Here is an 18,618-nt window from a genome sequence, read left to right as displayed (position 1 = left end):
GAGGTAGACAGATTAGCCAAAAAAGGCACCACACTACAACAACCTGCCAGTCAGACTGATTTTACGTCAGCAAAAAGGATTCTGAAAAATGCTATTAAAAACAGGCATGAAGAAAGGCAAAGAAAACAGCAGAAACCAAATTATGGAAGGATATTGATGCTAAATAGGATTAGTATAAAATAAAACCAAGAAGAGAAGCTGTGTGGTCTTCTTCAGACTTAACACTGGCCAGACAGTCTTGCAACTCATCTGAAACGAATCAACATCCTGAGATCCAAAAAATGCACACTTTGCCATGACCCTGGAAGCAAAATGGATAAGGAACACCTGCTACATTGCAACAAACTTGATGTGACAGCCAGAACTTCAGGAAATCTCACTCCAACTATACTGGAATGCAAGAAAGCTGATGGAATGGAATCCAGGCTAGCCGTAAGATACAACAACAACAACATTTACTATTTTCTGATACACCCACACTTATGCTACGTTAACATATTAAAGGGATTTTGCACCAAAGAAAATTTAAATTGGTTAGAGGTTTTACAATAAAGAACAGTTATTAGTCAAACAGGTGATGTATTACCAGTCTCAGAAAGCATAAAATACTCTGTAACAACTTTTCACCAAAAGGTAAAACGCAGACTGTCACTGAAACACCATTTTGCCTCATAACTGTAATACTCATTGTCTTACTACAAGACAGGTTCAAAATTTCCATATCAAATCTACTAGTAGCACAAAATAAGTTCTTAAAAACCTATTATCCTCGGGTATCACTGTGTATAACAATCTACCTATTGATATGAAATGTGTACAAATTTAAGAATTCTATAAATTACTTATATGGATGGCATACCTAGTCATAATCTTAGTTGAAATGTATCTGCAATGTAAAATATTGTAAAGAATAAGTTCTCTGTGTCTAAAAAGCTCATATTGAATTCATGCTGAATTAAGTACCTTATGTTTAATCTTTTAACCTACTGCTGTGTGTTAATGTTCCATACGTAAATATGTTAAAAGACTGTCCCTATCTTGAGCCTCAGGTTCATCGGACCTTTATAGTGATAAACAAATAAATAAAATCCTGAAAATATTTTGTAAATTTTTTAAATTGCATTTTGCTGTTATATGTACTGTTCACCACAGTTCACCTTTTTCTAAAACCATACAAATTTCCATATAATTTTCTCACTGACATGCTCCATGATTATCGCATCATCATATCGAGTGTTGTTATATCTATTTGATGGGTAGGTGTATGAAGCACCTCCATCAATTTTTATCCTTGCTCCACACTTCAGTTGCAATGGTGTGCCAGTCCCCACCTCTCATCTCGATGTTGGACCTAATCATGTTTCTATACCTTACTCTGGGACACTCTCTTGGTCCCTTATCCGTAAGTTGTAAATCAAATCTTTTCTTTGGTACATCCTTCACATGTGTCCATATCTCATCTCAAGCTGCTTGGATCCTCTTCAATCCTTTTGTCCTTATCATCCAAATTTCACACTCATACATCATGGCTATGTAATAGGTGTGGCAGATGGCTCACTTGCATTATAGTGACATTTTTAAGTTCCATACCAGGTTTCAAACAGCTTCACAGAAGTGTCCTCCAGCTTGAATTGAAGTGCTCCATTTGTTGATTTTTTCTGTAAGCTCTACTATGTCTGTGTTCAATTTTTCTGTTGATGGTTTTTCACATCCAGTGGAAAGAAACTCTACATCATGTTCATGGTCTGCTTTCTTTAACAAGACAAGTTATCAATTGTTTCCATAATACTGTGTACCAATTTCCATATTTGACGATACAAATTCCTCAAAAACCCATGCTTCTTTTTTTTTTTTTTCAACAGTAAAACGGCAATATACTGTAAGGCCCAAAAAGAACTGTAGAGACTGCCCTAGCCCTGATACTGGCAGCAATCATAACATAGTCATGAGAATGTGCTAAAATCCAAGATAAGTTTCCTGTGTCAAAAAAGTTCATGTTTTATTTCTGCTGTATTAATTAGGCTACCTTATGTTCTAATCATTCAACCTAATATTGTGTGTTAATATACCTCTCCATATGAAGAGAAAGGTTAGCTGTGGTGACCAGTACATGTTACAGCAAAATACAACAAAGAATTAAAACAGAAGATTTTCAGAAATGAATTATCAAAACTGTCAAAAATATAGACCCAACTACACCTTTTAAGAACAAGACTAATGAGCTCTTGGCAACAACTGAATTAAATAAAGGAAATACAGAGAAGGGAAATATTCTAGCAGCTACAGCATGCCATACGGAAACGAAATGCATGAAACAGAGGAACCTAGATTACAGCTGAACTGATTGAGAAAACAGACATGAGGAGGAATTTTACGAATTGTACCAGTGATGGACAACAGCAGTATAAGGAATTGAGAAAAGAAGTAAACCAAAAAGTAAAAATAATAGCTAGAGAAAGATTTCTGGAATCCCAGTCCAAGGAAATAGAAGAGCTCATAAGGAACGATAAATATAACATTAGAAAAGTTTTGAGGGAAAAGAATTGCATGCCACAGATTACAGACAGAGCATGGAGAACTGGTGTATGAAAATTCTGACATTGTCACAGGATGGAAAGGTTATCTGAGAGTTTCGTACTGGAGAAAAATATATAACTCATAACAAGCTGCAGAGTCAGGAAATCATAGATAAAAAGATGAGGGACATTCAATTCATTATGAATTTAATTATACTTCAGAAAAGATGAAAAACAGGAAAGCTCCCAGAATTAACAAATTACCTGCAGAGCTAATAAAAGCTCCCAGAGACAATATGAAGGCCTGGTCTGCAAAGTATGTAACACTGGACACATCCATCAGAAGCATCAGGAAACAAATGTGAGCAGTACTGTACTCTGAGCTTTAAAAACCAAACTTCTCAAAATGCTTACTAATATTATTCTGAAAAGAGTTTAACAAAAGATACAGATTGTACTCAATGAAGATCAGGTTGGATTTAGGAAGAGTAAGGGACTTGAGAAGCCAACTCATCATTAAGAATGGTCATATACAGTACAGGGAGTATAATTTAAGACTTCATAGTGGAGTACAAAGGCATAGGAGAGCAGAGGAGTGGTGACAGCAAGCACAATGCCCACAATGGCGAGCGGACATAGCTACCTCGAAGAAGCGGCATGATTACGCCTATAGAAACGAAACTGAAATCACCAGCTATATATATGCTCAGGATAAATAAATAAATAAATAAATAAATAAAAAAGTAAATAAATAAATAAATAATAAATAAATCAGTCAATCAATCAAATAAACTATAAATGAAACTGAACTCACCTTCGGGAACCTGAATTATTTGTCCCGAATGAGTAAATTTATAATACCAATTTAATGGATCAGTTAGTGGACATGATAAATTTTCAAGGCTAACTCATTCCTGTTGCCAGCGTCTCGCCCCAGTGTGCTAATTTGTGCTTCTCAGTTTGCAAATAGCACATCTACTAAGACACATAGCTAGTGCATACCTGTGGGAACCTGAATTATTTGTCCCGAACGAGTTGGGCTGGAAATTTATAATATCCAATAATGGGCCCATTGTATTGGTATTATAAATTTACTCATTCAGGACAAATTATTCACATTCCCAAAGGAAATCTATATCCATATTATCTGATAGCCTGGCAAGTTTCTACTTTTGCAAAAGAGACAAAGTCTCACATAGCGCATTGGCACTGCTGGTAGCTTCAAATAGCCTACGCAGTGGCTTTTACAGGTATGCACTAACCATGCATCTTGGTAGGTGTGCTATTTGTCAACTAACGAGCCCAAATTAGCACACTGGGATGAAATGCTGGCAACAGGAATGAGTTAGCCTGAAAATGTATAATGTCCAATGACCCATTATATTGGTATCAGTGTTCCTAATTTTGATTATTACACCGAGCTCGATAGTTGCAGTCGCTTAAGTGCGGCCAGTATTCAGTATTCGGGAGATAGTAGGTTCGAACCCCACTGTCAGCAGCCCTGAAAATGGTTTTCTGTGGTTTCCCATTTTCACACCAGGCTGTACCTTAAGGCCACGGCCACTTCCTTCCCACTCCCAGCCCTTCCCTGTCCCATTGTCGCCATAAGACCTATCAGTGTCGGCGCGACGTAAAGCAACTAGCAAAAAAAATTTGATTATTAATTTTTCCGCAGTTCCAGACTTATTCCTGCAAACTGTGCTTAAATCAGGCAAATTAAGGGCCTTCACTGATGACCTGTTCATCATCGAACACTTCCTGCATCCGTTGCATAGAGCTATCCTGCTGGAAATAGCCGTTCCTCTTTTCTTCTTCGATCAGTTCAACAAAACATGATTCGAGAATGCTGTGAATATAACGGTCAGAAGTAATAGAGTTCTGAAAAAGTATCTGATCGATAATTCATCAGGCCTTAATTGCGCACCATGCACCCACCATAACATCGTGCAGAGGTCTCAGCTGTTAAATGTGCAGGTTGTCTGTATCCCAGATCCTACTGTTCTGAGAACTGATATAACCAATCAAATGAAACCATACTTCGTCACTCATAAAAAGAAAGTTTGGATCCATGATACCATCGTGGACACTATTCAGTAAACAAAAACTTCATGGCACTACAGCCCTGACGAGCCTTGGCCTATCAAGTGACCACTGCTCAGCCCGAAGGAATGCAGATTATGAGGAGATCCTTGGTAAGTGCGACGAATCCTCTCGGTTGTTATTCTTGGTTTCCCAGACCAGGGTCGCCATCTCACCATCAGATAGCTCCTCAATTGTAATTACGCAGGCTGAGTGGACCTCAAACCAACCCTCAGGACCATGTAAAAATCTCTGACCTGGCTGGGAAGCGAACCGGAGCCTCCAGGTGAGAAGCAAGCACATTTATCTAGACTGCAGGGCCGGACACTATTCATTAGCCAATTGCAAAGACTTATTCTTGCAATGAAATCTGTAGGCTGTATGTTGTGGACTGAATGAGTCCTGTAAGATCGTACATGTAATAATTTTGTTGCATTACGTGCTGATGAACGTGAAATACCAGTTTCTGATCTACTCTCCGCAGTGACTTATGTGGGCTGACTTTCAGTCTTGCCTGTATATCTTCTAACCTCTTCTGTGTGACAGCTGTTCTCCTTTGCTGGTTTTTTTTATTTGTTATGGAACCAGTATTACACCACTTGTGAAACGAGGTGTTGTACGCAAAATTTTTGATGGTACTGCAGAACTGGGGAAATGTCTACGGAATTTTCAAAGGTACCTATTAACTGGTTTCTTCTTCTTGTGCAAATAACACTCAGCCAAAAATATTTTCTGTGCTCCAGAGTACTTAACCATCACAATAATAACCTCACAACACACTTTCAAACTCCAATAGTTACTAGCAAACTGCTACGTCAGCTGTCAAGACTTATCACGCAAGCTTGACACAAACCATATGGCGCTTGCTTGGGGATTCCAACGGCCTGTGAGCAGAAGTGTGAAGTTAAACTATACTCCCTGTGGAAAAGCCTGAGGAAAGATCTTGAGATGTATATTGCCTTTATTGACCAAAAAAAGGTTATCTGATAATGCTGAGTGGGAGAAACTGTTCATGGTCCTGAAGGATCCAATATTTAGTATTTGTGGAAAGTGCACAAAAATGACATAGCAGTTGTACAACATGGAAAGTATGAGATGGAGGTCCACATCAGTCAAGGTTGTTCACTTACACCACTCCAATGCATACATCCAGAAAGCCAGAGGTGAAGTTAAAGACAATATTCCACTGACTGCAGGTGTCAACGTCCAAGGAGAATGAATTATCACAATCTGTTTTGCTGATGACATCGCAATTCTGGCAGAAAATGAAGACAACCTTCACAAGATCACAGATGATATAAAAATCACTTTTAGCATGAAAAACATGCGCATCAATAAAATCAAAAATGAAGATCCTTTCTGTAGTTGCCACCCTGCACAGTGCCACTGTAAATGATTTTTTTGGATAAGGTTGAAGCCAAAATTATCACAATTGATTAAGATGATTGTGAATAGTGAAACAATAAATATAATTCAGATTATTTATTTTGAATTAATCAATCTTTTTGATTGGAAGTCAAATGTACTTATATACTAAATAAAGAAATAAATAAATAAATTAATTAATTAATTATCTTCCCCATCAGTAGATAGAAATATATAAAAATAATCATACTGTAATAAAAGGGTGAATGCCAGGAAAATGTACAGGATTGCATACATGTTGGCAGTAAAATAACAGCTCATGGAAAAAGTAAAAAAGAGAATCAGACATTTGCATCAGCCAAGCCAAAACAGCATTCAAAAGAAAAGGAGCTCTTCACATCCAAAACTTGTAGTCTTACATGAAAGCTGACATTGAGATCTTAGCCACAGGACACCCAGTTTTATGTGACATTTGAACCTCATGGATGCGACCTTTTGATTTTAAAAATCCCACATGCATTAGCTGGGACTCAACTGACTGCAAATGACTTGATGAAGCCACCTGGTATCATGCTCCCTCTTCACATAGAGAATAAATCTCAGAAAATACCTGGTGAAGATATATTTTATGTGAGTAGAGCATATTACCATATAGAAGTGAAACCTGAACCCTTAACTTCCATGGAAGAAAAATAAAGGAAAAAAAAATAAAGAAAGACTACAGCTTTCCGTGATGAGGTGTTGCAGAATGATAAAAATTGAATGGGTGGATGAAGTAAACACTGAGGCAATGTTACGGATTGGAGAGAGGCCATATTTGTGGTATATTCTCACTTAAAGAAGGGACAATTTGATAGGGCAAGTGTTAAGATTTTAAAAAAAGTCTTCTGCACACAACTCTGGAAGGTTGTGTGGAAGGACATAATTTCAGAGGATGATCAGTCAAGTGGGGCAAGTCCTATAGCTACCTACAGTCAAAGAAATCAGTCAATTAATAGGAAACATGGAGAGCTGCTACCTACAAACCAATCTTTCTATTGAATACCATGGAAGAAGTAGCTTTATATTTTTTAATATTTCAAATTGTACTATAATGTATTCACAGTGACCGTGGAGGTGATCTAAAAATAGGTTACTATTGCTATAAACACCTGGATTTAAAAAAAAATTCTCCCACACAGTTTCTTTTCAATTTTTACCTCGAGTATCCACCTTTTATAGGAGATAGTTCTGAATCAATTAAAATGACTTCAGACATGCAGAGCAATATTGTAACTTACAATGTTCAAATTTCTAAATAAGATAAAATAAAGATACAATACTTACTGCTACATGGCATTGCTACAGTGAGATCAACGTTTATCTTCAATTTGGCATCAATATCAGTATCTGGAACGAATTTGAATATGAAGCGACTACTGAAATAGTATTTCACTTCAGCATACACCAGGAAGGCTATCAGAATGCAGGTAACCAATGACACTATAAAGAAGAAAGAAAAAATAACCAATACTAGAAGAGGGAACTAGAGAGTACAGTATTAGCAGAACATAATAATTTACAATATTAATGTACTGTCAGAATTAGAACAAAGATCAAAATTATGAGTTATCAATATGTTGTACAGTTGCACCATGCAGCACATAGCCAAAGCACAAGGACTGAAATACCGGCAAACGGGAACAAACTATGGAACGTTTGTTGTTGTTTGGGTTATCCGTCCATAGACTGGTTTGATGCATCTCTCCATCCCACCCTATCCTGTGCTAACCTTTTCATTTCTACTAACTACTACATCTGACATCTACTCTAATCTGTTTGTCATATTCATACCTTGGTCTACCCCTACCGTTTTTACCGCCTACACTTCCCTCAAAAACCAACTGAACAAGTCCGCTAGGAGTCTTAAGATGTGGCCTATCATTCTCGCTCTTCTTGGGTTCGAATTCTGCCAAATCGTTGTTGCACAAATTCCATTTAGTATTACTTCATTCATAATTCGATCTATCCATTTCAGCATTCTTCTATAATACCAAATTTCAAAAGCTCCTATTCTTTCTTTCTGAGCTAGCTATCAATCGTGTTCCACTTCCCTACTATGCCACGTTTTAGTCAAAAGTCTTCAAAAACATGTTAATTTCTATACCAATGTTCAAAGAGAGAAAATTTATTTTCTTAAGAAAGGCCTTTCTTTCTTCTACTAGTCTGCATTTTATGTCCTCCTTACTTCTGCCATCATTACTTATTATCTTACCCAAGTAACAATATTCATCTTACTTGCTTTAGGACTTCAATTCCTAATCTAATATTTCCTGCATCACCTGACAGTTTAACTGCAGACATACCTTTGTTTTGGATCTGTATATTTTCATCGTGTACTCCTTCTCCAAGACTGTGCCCATACCATTCAGCAATTTCTCCAGATCTTCTGCAGAACCACATAAAATAACAATATCATCGATAAATCTCAGAGTTTTGACTGCCTCTCATTAGATTGTGATTCCCTTTCCGAATTCCTTTTTGATTTCCTGTTCTATATAAACATTAAAAAGGAGAGGGGGAAAAGTTGCAGCCTTGCCTAACTCATTTCGGGGTGACTACTCTTTTTTCATAGCCTTCGATTCCTATCACTGTAGACTGGTTTTTGAACAGACTGTAGATAATTCTTCTTTCTCAACATCTGATTCTGATTACCCTCAGAATCTCAAATACCTTGGTCCGACATTATCGAATGCCATTCTTAGATGTACAAATGCCATGTATGCGAGCTTGTTTTTCTTCATCTGATCCTCTAAGTACATATGGCAATTATCCCTCCTAAAACCTTCAATATCTATCCTGTACATTCCTTACTCTAGGTTTTAAATTATAGCTAGGTGTCCTTATATCTAAGTCTTTGTCTTTCTAATCCTCCACTGTAGGTATCGGGGGTTGTTGATCTACCAAGAAATCCGCAGTCTCCTGAGCACCCGTAGAAAATGACGACTTTAGGTCTTCCTCTTTGGTCTCTCTGTCTCCTTGTAGATGTCGTGGTAATTCCTTCAATTCTGACGCATGGACCTTCGTCGGAGGTGTTGTTTTCAAGAGATACATGCCATTCCCCAAATTCTTCTCTACCTTGAAAGGCCCACCCACACTATACACTACAGGTCCAGGATTATACAGGAAGTTGTGGAAATACGTAGAAATCCTAACAATTTCAACAGGGACACCGGCTATCAATTAAGTAATACCTGGTTGCCACCATTAAGAATTTACATAGGTAGTTCCCTTCCCTATTGTTATTTCATCTCGGTGTTTTCCAAATTTGTACGTTCCTCGTCGTCGGAAGTTTCATTCCAGGCACCTGTCAATGTCATATGTTACGTACACACGTTATGTGAACCGCTTAGACTAATTCTGATGGTTCAGTCAGCTTCCACTTCGAACGCTAGCGTTGTGCCACGTCCTGGGAGCCATCTGGTGGCGAATAAACATACCATTTCCACTTCTATTATAACGTATAAATTTAAAGTCATTGTTTAAGAAGCCTTTCTCGTGGACAGTCGAGATTTCTTCCGAGGACGCAGAGGACAGAGCTCTGCGAAACGTAAAGAATTTCACCTTATTTTCTTGACACGGCATAAGCCCAAAAGCCTATACAGTATCATGTCTATAAGTACATGCCGTAAAAGCATCAATGGCAACTCTCAATCTCGTAATTTATTCCATGTTTTATTAATCTTGCCAAATTCATGTTCACAAATGAATGTGAATCTTGAGTGTCAAGGACAACAATGAAAGGTTTGTCATTAATCATCAAATTAATGGCCGGGTGGGGTGGATTAAGTCATCCTCACTATAAATTTGACCAATATGTTTAGTTTTTAGCCAAGTGTAATTTGCTTGGGGGTTCTTCATTCTTTCAGAACCATCATCGGCCCGACTCGAACGGTTCCAATCTAGCGGTCTTTCAAATGCCCAGTCCGCCCATATATGTAGCATTCCCGGAATTCCTCTGTAGTTGAGGTTTTCGTCTTTGAGGCATGAGAACTTGTCTCTTAATCTAGTTTCACTACCATGTCATGGAACTCCCCAAATGTTTTTGGCTGTGACACCCTGACAAGCATCGAACCTTATAATGTAACAGTTCAATTATATAAGGGACACTTGTGTCAATATCTTTTCCCTTGTAGACTCTTTTAAAGAGCTTGGAGTTTTTGAATTATGAAAGCTTCCGCTCTCATTCCACTGGGTTGTGTATTGGTTAGGAACTTTTCTTGGACAGAAGTTTGGAGAGCCTCCAGGTCAAACCTTTGGACGAATTCTTTCTTGATTTCTTCCCAGTTGATACTGAGCCCTCTAATATTCTGCCACCAAACCCCTGCTGACCCCTTTAGTTGCTGACTGACAATCCGTAAATATATTTCTGTTGGTATATTTGTCCTACAAAGTAGGGACTTCGATGTTTTCAGAAACATTTTAGGACACTCCTCGCGCCTACCATGAAATTCTGATAGGCTGCCTTTAATTACTCTGGGGTCAACAGGTATCCCAAAGGGGAGAGTTGTACTCATGCAGACTTGGTTACTGCCTACACAGGTTTTCTTTTCAAAGGTTGAAATTTTACTATTTACTTTCGCCTCTAACTCTGTAAAGTTCTGGTCTACCTTAGTTTTAAAATCGTTGGATTCTCGCTCAATTTCTTCAAACTTTTCCTCAACTTTATTTTCTAAAGTATTCATATCGTCTATTACTTAACCTATGTCTGATTCTAAGCTGCTTATTTTATTATTAATTACTGAAATATTTTCTTTGACATCTTAGTTCAAAGAATTGATTTCGTCCTTTATTTCTTGAGACTGGACCTCAATATCTCCTTTGAATTTCGCGGACTGGGCCTGAATCAAAGAAGTTAATTGTGTGAACATAGCGCTCACCTGGTCGTTAGCTTCTTCCTATGAGGTGTCTTCAAAGTAGAAACTCCTCGCTGTCCAACAAATCCTGCTGACGCAGCCTCGTTTGTAAGTACACTTTGCTTCCCGCCATCGGTAAAGAGTCCTGTCACGGTTGCCAATTTATTGTTCTTATTGCAATTTGATTTTGATGTAAATAAATATCACATGAAATACATTCACTTCCTTACATAAAACCACCTTATTGCCATTACGTCTATTCCTTAACAACAAACAGTTGTACACAATTATATACAACACTACACTATTAAGGGAAACACACTGAAGCAATTTACTATCGATTCTGTCAAGTACAGATATCAACAAGTTCTCACACTTGTTATTCACTTCAACCATCATACAGTCGATTCTGAAAAGTACAGATATCAACAGTCCACAAACTGATTTTTCACTCTGCCATTACAAGGAAAGACTGACTACCCTCTAAGTCAAGTCAATTTTGACAAATACAGATATCAACTCACTCTAACCCACACTCTACATTCTCTTACTGCACTCTTTGTCACTGTCTCACTGACTGACTGACATACTTCACCACGGAGTCCAACAATGACCGACTGTCGGCCTGTCAGCTCGATATATATATATTGTTCAACAAACAGTCTAGAAATACTGACTTCTGGACATGTTCTTGCAACACTCAAGGGAACACAATCGAACATACATGGACAATCGATCGACCGGCCTCTCGACTGGAGCAGATCAAACTAGAATGTTTGATTATTGTTTATAAACACACATGGACATGTATACGAAATTCCTAATGTTTTCACATGTATCTGGATAATAAATCATTACCGTGAGTTTCCAGAAACCTCAATATGTAACAAAATGATAATGGATTATACCCAATATACTAATATTACAGAGTTTTCTACAGTTTTTGCCTACACAGATTTTGAGGTTATACAAATATACAATTCATACAGGGTGAACTTTAATAAAACCGATGAACTGCAGAAACTTATTCCTGACTGGAAATGGAGGAAAAAATGTTCTATGAACATGTGTCCGGAAATGCATCGTTGCGACGGTAGGTGGCACTGACAAATGAAATTTTCTCTGACTACTTGCAGTGTTTCTTCTGTTGCAGATAGTGTGATTGAAGCAGAGTACTGTCGGAAGCAGAATGGTCCGGTATTCATGTCGGGAACAAGCCGAGATGCTGTTTGTGTACGGCCAAGTCAATGGAAACGGTCGAGAGGCAGCACGGCTATACCAATAAAAGTACCCTCACAGACACCAACCATATCACACGTTTCAAGCCCTTTTTGGGCGTTTGGGTGACCATGGGTCCTTTCAGACAGACAAACGTGCAGGAAGGCGGCGGACCGTGCGTACACCAGATCTGGAGGAACAGGTTCTACAGGACATTAAGACGAACCCTAGTACAAGCTCCAGGCAAGTGGCCAGCCAACATGATGTAAGCCAGACTACGATTATGTGTATCTGCATGACAACTGCTATTATCCCAATCACCTGCAACGAGTGCAAGGATTATCAGGATACCCTCTACGGGAAGGATTTTGTCAATGGTTTTTGCACCAGGCCATCACAGTTATGGGATTTCTGTCGACAGTCCTCTTTACCGATGAAGCAACCTTTACCACAAATGGCATCGTCAATCTGCATAATCTTCATCTCTGGGCTACAGAAAATCTCCAGGGAATGGTTGGAGCGTCTCACCAGCATCGATTCAACATCGATGTTTGGGCAGGAATTCTTGGCGACCACATACTTGGACTAGTTATTATTCCACAACGCCTCAACGGAGGAATGTACCTGGACTTCCTGCAGAATACTCTACCTGGATTGCTTGAGAATGTGCCTTTGGCAATAAGACAGGTTATGTGGTTTCTGCATGATGGAGCACCAACCCACTTCCGCATTACAGTTCTCCAACACCTCAACAACATCTTCCCCAAGTGCTGGATAGGACGTGGAGGCCCTGTTGCATGGCCTTCTAAATCATCGGACTTAAACACCCTGGATTTTTACCTCTGGGGACATCTGAAGAGCGTTGTGTATGCCGAACCAGTTCCTGAAGTGCAGACCCTTCAACAGCATGTTCACGACGCCTGTGACGCTATTCGGCAAGAGGCCGGAACGTGCGAAAGAGTGAGGCAATCCATGATACAACGTCTGAACATGTGCATTGCAGTCCATGGAGGCCACTTTGAACATCTGCTGTGATGTAGGATGCTAAATGGTTTATTTTGTCACCTATTCAATACATATAAATTTTACATTTAGGAATTTATTCTTAATTCCGCTTGAGACATGTTTCGCCCTTCATTGAGGGCACCATCAATCAAAATTATCTCCTCAAGGGAAGGGCGAAACATGTCTCAAGCGGAATTACGAATAAATTCCTAAATGTAAAATTTATATGTATTGAATAGGTGACAAAATAAACCATTTAGCATCCTACATTCAGTATCTTCAATACGGACAACAATGATTTTTATCACTTGCAACATCTGCTGTGACGCAGATGCGATTCAGCTATGCACTGTGTTCCGGGACTATTCGTTGTCGTTGCACGCACACCATCCATTTCCGGACACATGATCATAGGACATTTTTTCCTCCATTTCCAGTCAGGAATCAGTCCATGCAGTTCGTCGGTTTTATTAAAATCTACCTTGTATTTACAGATTTGGTCATACTTAACATTTAATAAAATATAATTTAAATATATTAATAATACGTATTTGAGGTTATACAAATGTGCAATACATATTTACAGGGTATAGTCGTACTTATTTAATAAAAGACGATTAAAATATATTAAACATAATTGAAAGTTTTACAAGAGTTAGGTTATGAGTAGGTTGGCTTACCTAGGACATGTTACTGCATTGGTGCTGCAGCACACTGGTTAGTTACAGGCTCAGATAGAGGTTACCTTTAATGAAGTAATGCAAAACTACTTTCTGACTTCAAATGCTTATCACTCGTCACAGAAACAATGGAGAAACGAACAAAAAATATGTGCACTACAAAATTAATTCCTGCATCATTTAAGGGTAAATAATTTTGTACCTGAAATGCTCCTTTAAGATCAGTTTTGTGCAATGCCCAGATTTCATCAATTACACCAATACGATTCAGCATAACATTTCATTAGCAGTGAAATCTCTACAGATTACTACGCGTTCCATTTTTTTTAAAACTCCTTGTACAAGATGTGGCACTTACATGGCAACAATGACTTTTCTTTTAGCTGGGCTGAGTGGCTCAGACGGTTGAGGCGCTGGCCTTCTGACCCCAACTTGGCAGGTTCGATCCTGGCTCAGTCCGGTGGTATTTGAAGGTACTCAAATACGTCAGCCTCGTGTCGGTAGATTTTCTGGCACGTAAAAGAACTCCTGCGGGACTAAATTATAGCACCTTGGCGTCTCCAAAGACCGAAAAAGTAGTTAGCGGGACGTAAAGCAAATAGCATTATATTATTATTATTATTATTATTATTATTATTATTATTTTTCTTTTATGGCTCCTACTGAAACAAATGGCATCCACGAAATTGTGCCATCTTGTTCAATTGCTCACAAACCACTTCAGATCTTTCCAGCTCTTTCCCTGTTGTACACTCTCATCCTCTATGGAAAGTTTCCACGAGTGTTTAGGCTTTCCTCTTTTCCCAACACCCTGGAGTTTTCAATCAAGTGCTGTGGAATCTTGTTAGTACATTCTCTGTTAGCATGTTTCCCCACTTAACATGATTATTTTTGTCAGTCCTAGTCCTATTGTTTTTAAATTCATGCAACTGTTGAATATTTATTTATTTATTTATTTATTTATTTATTTATTTATTTATTTATACATAAAATACATGTTAACATGTCCTCATTAACATGTTTTCCCTTTCCATCTAAGAAGAGAATCAATTCTTATAGCACTGTTGCACTAAACATTATTTTACCCAGATCAATGACAAAATATAAAACTGAATTACATCTTGTACGGTATAAAATTCTAGGGCCAATCAAGAACTGAAAGTAATGCCTTTTCTTTCTATTGCTCTCTCTCTCCCTCATTAAGAGTGCCTACAGAGAGCAGCATGCGACTGTTTCAGTCAACACATGTTGTGTTCATTCAGTGTCTTCGTAACAATATTTACAAAGTGTGTTTTAATTATGGAGAAAAAGAAAATGTGACAGATAACCAATTATGAAAATCTGAAGTTCATTCAAGAAGATGACCCCAATCCTTGCATGAAGCATGTGGATAGGCCTACTGCATGAAAACTGAACATTCCTCCATCCATAATGAACACCATACACTGTAAGGAATTGTTTGCAAAGAAGAATCAAGTGGCACAAAATAGAGTGTATTAAGAGCCAGTTTCTCAAGCTGGAAAGTGCATTACAGAAGTGGATTAAGCAAACCCATGTGTCTAATATCTCACAACCTAGAACTGTGGTTTGAGCCAGGCGGTTCATTTAGCACAGCAGCTAGGTCTCTAACATCCACCCGGACACAATAGAAATACAGAGAGATACTACACTGCTATACAGCAATCACTCCTCAAGAAAGGCTATTTTTTTACCTTCTACCTGCCAAACCTTGGCATTTAAGGGCAAGACATGTCACAGTGGAAGGTTGTATAAAGAGAGATTGAGAGTCCTGTGTTGCAATGAAAATGAAACATAAAGTTGGTTCCTCCAATAAAAGGAAAAGCAAAAAGTCTACACTGGTTAAAAAATGAGCAGACATTTCCAAGCATGTACACTTCAAATCCTAAAGTCTGGGTAACAGCTGCAGTATTCCTTTTGTATGCTGACTCATATGCAGCACATCCTACCAACACGTCATATCTTCCGAAGCAGGTGAACGAAATGAGGTAGTGGGGGATGAGGGCAACATAGCCTTCGCCGATTAAACAGAATATGATGACAGTGTTGTGATTTGTCAGCATATGGCGACTGACAAAATCCTGGATCAGCATACGTCTGAGAAGCTGCAAGAGGAAACTGATGATAGAGAGGATGAAATGGAGCAAACATTGGTGTCTACGTTGCCAACGCTATAGAAGCAATGAATATTGTTCAAAGTTTTGTTTCAAGCTTTGTTGCTGGTGATGACAAAAACTTTTTTTTTGTTTACCAGCCTATACACACAATATATAATAATAATAATAATAATAATAATAATAATAATAATAATAATAATAATAATAATAATACCGAGCTCGACAGCTGCAGTCGCTTAAGTGCGGCCAGTATCCAGTATTCGGGAGATAGTAGGTTCGAACCCCACTATCGGCAGTCCTGAAAATGGTTTTGCGTGGTTTCCCATTTTCACACCAGGCAAATGCTGGGGTTGTACCTTAATTAAAGCCACGGCCGCTTCCTTCCCACTCCTTGCCCTTCCTTGTCCCATCGTCGCCATAAGACCTATCTGTGTCGGTGCAACGTAAAGCAAGTAGCAAAAAAAAAATTATTATTATAATTATTATATTATAATATAATTATAATTATTATTATTATTATTATTATTATTATCATCATAATCATTTTCCAACTCCAGTTTCCCGGGTGTGGTGTACAAGCACTTGCCATCTCTTCCTGTCTGCATACATCTTCTGTTTAAGGATATCTTCCCATTTGAGACCTCTCTCCTCCACATCTGATTTCACTCTATCCACAGTTTTTTTCCTTTCCCCTTGCTCTTTTTTCCTTGGCCGGTATGGTCGAAGTATTTTCTGACAGATCTTTCGCTCTTCATTCTCATAATGTGCCCATCTCACTGAAGTCTACACTTCTTTATTACACTGGTAATACGGACCTCACTGTTAGCTACCTTCCTGTTTATTTCATTCCTAATTCTGTTCTTTCAAGTAGCTTGATTCATTGTTCTAATGAATCTCATTTCTGTTGCCTGAATTCTGCTGTACCGTTGTCACTGTTTAGCAGAGTACATGCCTTTAAACCATATGTGAGAATCAGTACAAAGTAGGTGTGGTAAAGGGTTGCTTTTGTTTTTGGTGGTATTTAGCAGTCCCAGAGTAGATTTCTGATTTGATTGTAAAAGTTTGATGCTTTCTATGTCCTGCTGAGTATTTCCTGCTTGACAGTGTTGTCTTTGGAGATTGTGCTTGTGAGGTATTTGAAGTGAGAAACTGATTCTAGTTTTTCTCCTTCCAAAAAGAAGTTTGAGTTTGTTCCTTTCCTGTGGATGGTCATTTTTACAGCTTTGTTTTGCTTATCTTCATCTCAAATTTAATGAACATACTGTTCCACTCAGTCAGTCTTTTCTGTACTTCAGTTTCTGTTTCTCCCCTTAACAGCACATCATTAGCAAATACCAGGGCATTTGGTCTGCTGTCCATTTTCTTGATAGACGTTATGATCTTGTCCATTACTATTACGAACAAGAGGGAAGATATGGCACACTTCCTTGTTGGACAACTCTCTTCGTCACAAACCATTTTAATCTTCCATTGCCTATCTGAACACAGCCGTAGCAATTCTGGTATAGCATCTCCATTTTGTCAGTCAGATTCTTTGGCACCTTGAGGTCTTTTACGCATTCCCAGAGCTTGTTCCGAAGGACACTATCATAGGTCTATTCAATGTCCAAAAATGTAAGCACAAGATTCTTTCCATGTTCCCAGTACTTTTCTGTAAGCATTCTCATGGCGAAAATGAGAACAATAGTACTTCCATCTTTCTTGAGCGCATATTGTTCTTCCTCAAGCACAGGTTCCACTATCTTTCTAATTCTCATTTCAATGATCTTTTCCAATAGCTTGAAGGTGTGTGATAACGTTATGCCCCTACAGTTTCCATGTTACTGTCTGTTGCCCTTTCTAAACAATGGGATGATTATTCCTTTTCTCCAATCTTCTCGGATTTTGTTTCACTGAGAGTACTCTATTTAGCCAATTTAAGCCTGCTAATCTTATATCTTTAGCCTTTATCATATATGAGGTGAGATCATCGAAGCCCGAGGACTTCCTGTTTCACATGTTCTTTAGAGCCGTTTCGACTTCAAGCCATGTTAATGGGGTTTGGTTTTTCTGGATTTCATCTATTCTACAGGTGGTGTGTCTGTCTCCATTTAACAACATTGTGAAGTACTTCTCCATTTCATCTCTGATCCCTTCCTCTGTTCTTATCAAACTACCATCATTTGTTTCCAGTGCAAGGTTGTTTCCATTTTCACTTCTTTTACTTTTTACTGATAGGGTTCAATGTTCCCTCATATTGTGTATTCTGTGATAGTAGCTTTTACTCTGCGATTATGGATAGACTCTTTGGAGTCAATCAGGTGTGTCCCTATATCAATGTATGTCAGTCGTGGGATGTACTAGTTGGAAATGTGTAGCAGTTGGATGGCATTTGTACATGAGGAAAGATGTAGTAAGCTGAGTACTAGCAAAGTGAATGTGTACAGAGATGTAGTATGGCTTGTGATGTTGTAATGTTGAATAAACCAATCTTTTAACTAACAAGTGGTATTGTGGTTATGTTACTCCTCACATAACCCGATAGTTAGTTCACCAACAAGGTTATGGGCCCAGTGACCCAGGTCGACAGTCCACCTCGTGTGTTCCAGAAGTGTCCAGAAGATCAATGGAGCTACAAGGTTCCAGAAAGTTCCAGTGAGTTGTTTTTTGGTGTGCTTGCATAAATAGTGAAGGTTATTTTTTTGCTAGTTGTTTTACATCGCACTGACACAGATAGGTCTTATAG

The 18,618-nt window shown here is 38.4% G+C and overlaps 1 protein-coding gene across 5 annotated transcripts in view; it reads right to left on the bottom strand.

Annotated features, from left to right (window-relative positions):
- Positions 1-18,618, bottom strand: part of LOC136876931 (endoplasmic reticulum-Golgi intermediate compartment protein 2) — a 76,452-nt gene that overhangs the window by 42,568 nt on the left and 15,266 nt on the right. For all 5 annotated transcript variants that reach the window (XM_067150693.2, XM_067150688.2, XM_067150691.2 and 2 more), the window contains exon 3: positions 7,287-7,442. In XM_067150693.2, the coding sequence (XP_067006794.1) occupies positions 7,287-7,442 (156 nt within the window). The remainder of the gene's footprint in view (positions 1-7,286; positions 7,443-18,618) is intronic.

Source organism: Anabrus simplex, chromosome 7 (genome assembly GCF_040414725.1).
Source record: "Anabrus simplex isolate iqAnaSimp1 chromosome 7, ASM4041472v1, whole genome shotgun sequence".
In the NCBI taxonomy this organism is placed as follows: Eukaryota; Metazoa; Arthropoda; class Insecta; order Orthoptera; family Tettigoniidae; genus Anabrus; species Anabrus simplex.
The sequence above is the reverse complement of the archived record's forward strand: the minus strand, read 5'-3'. Positions and strand labels throughout refer to the sequence as shown.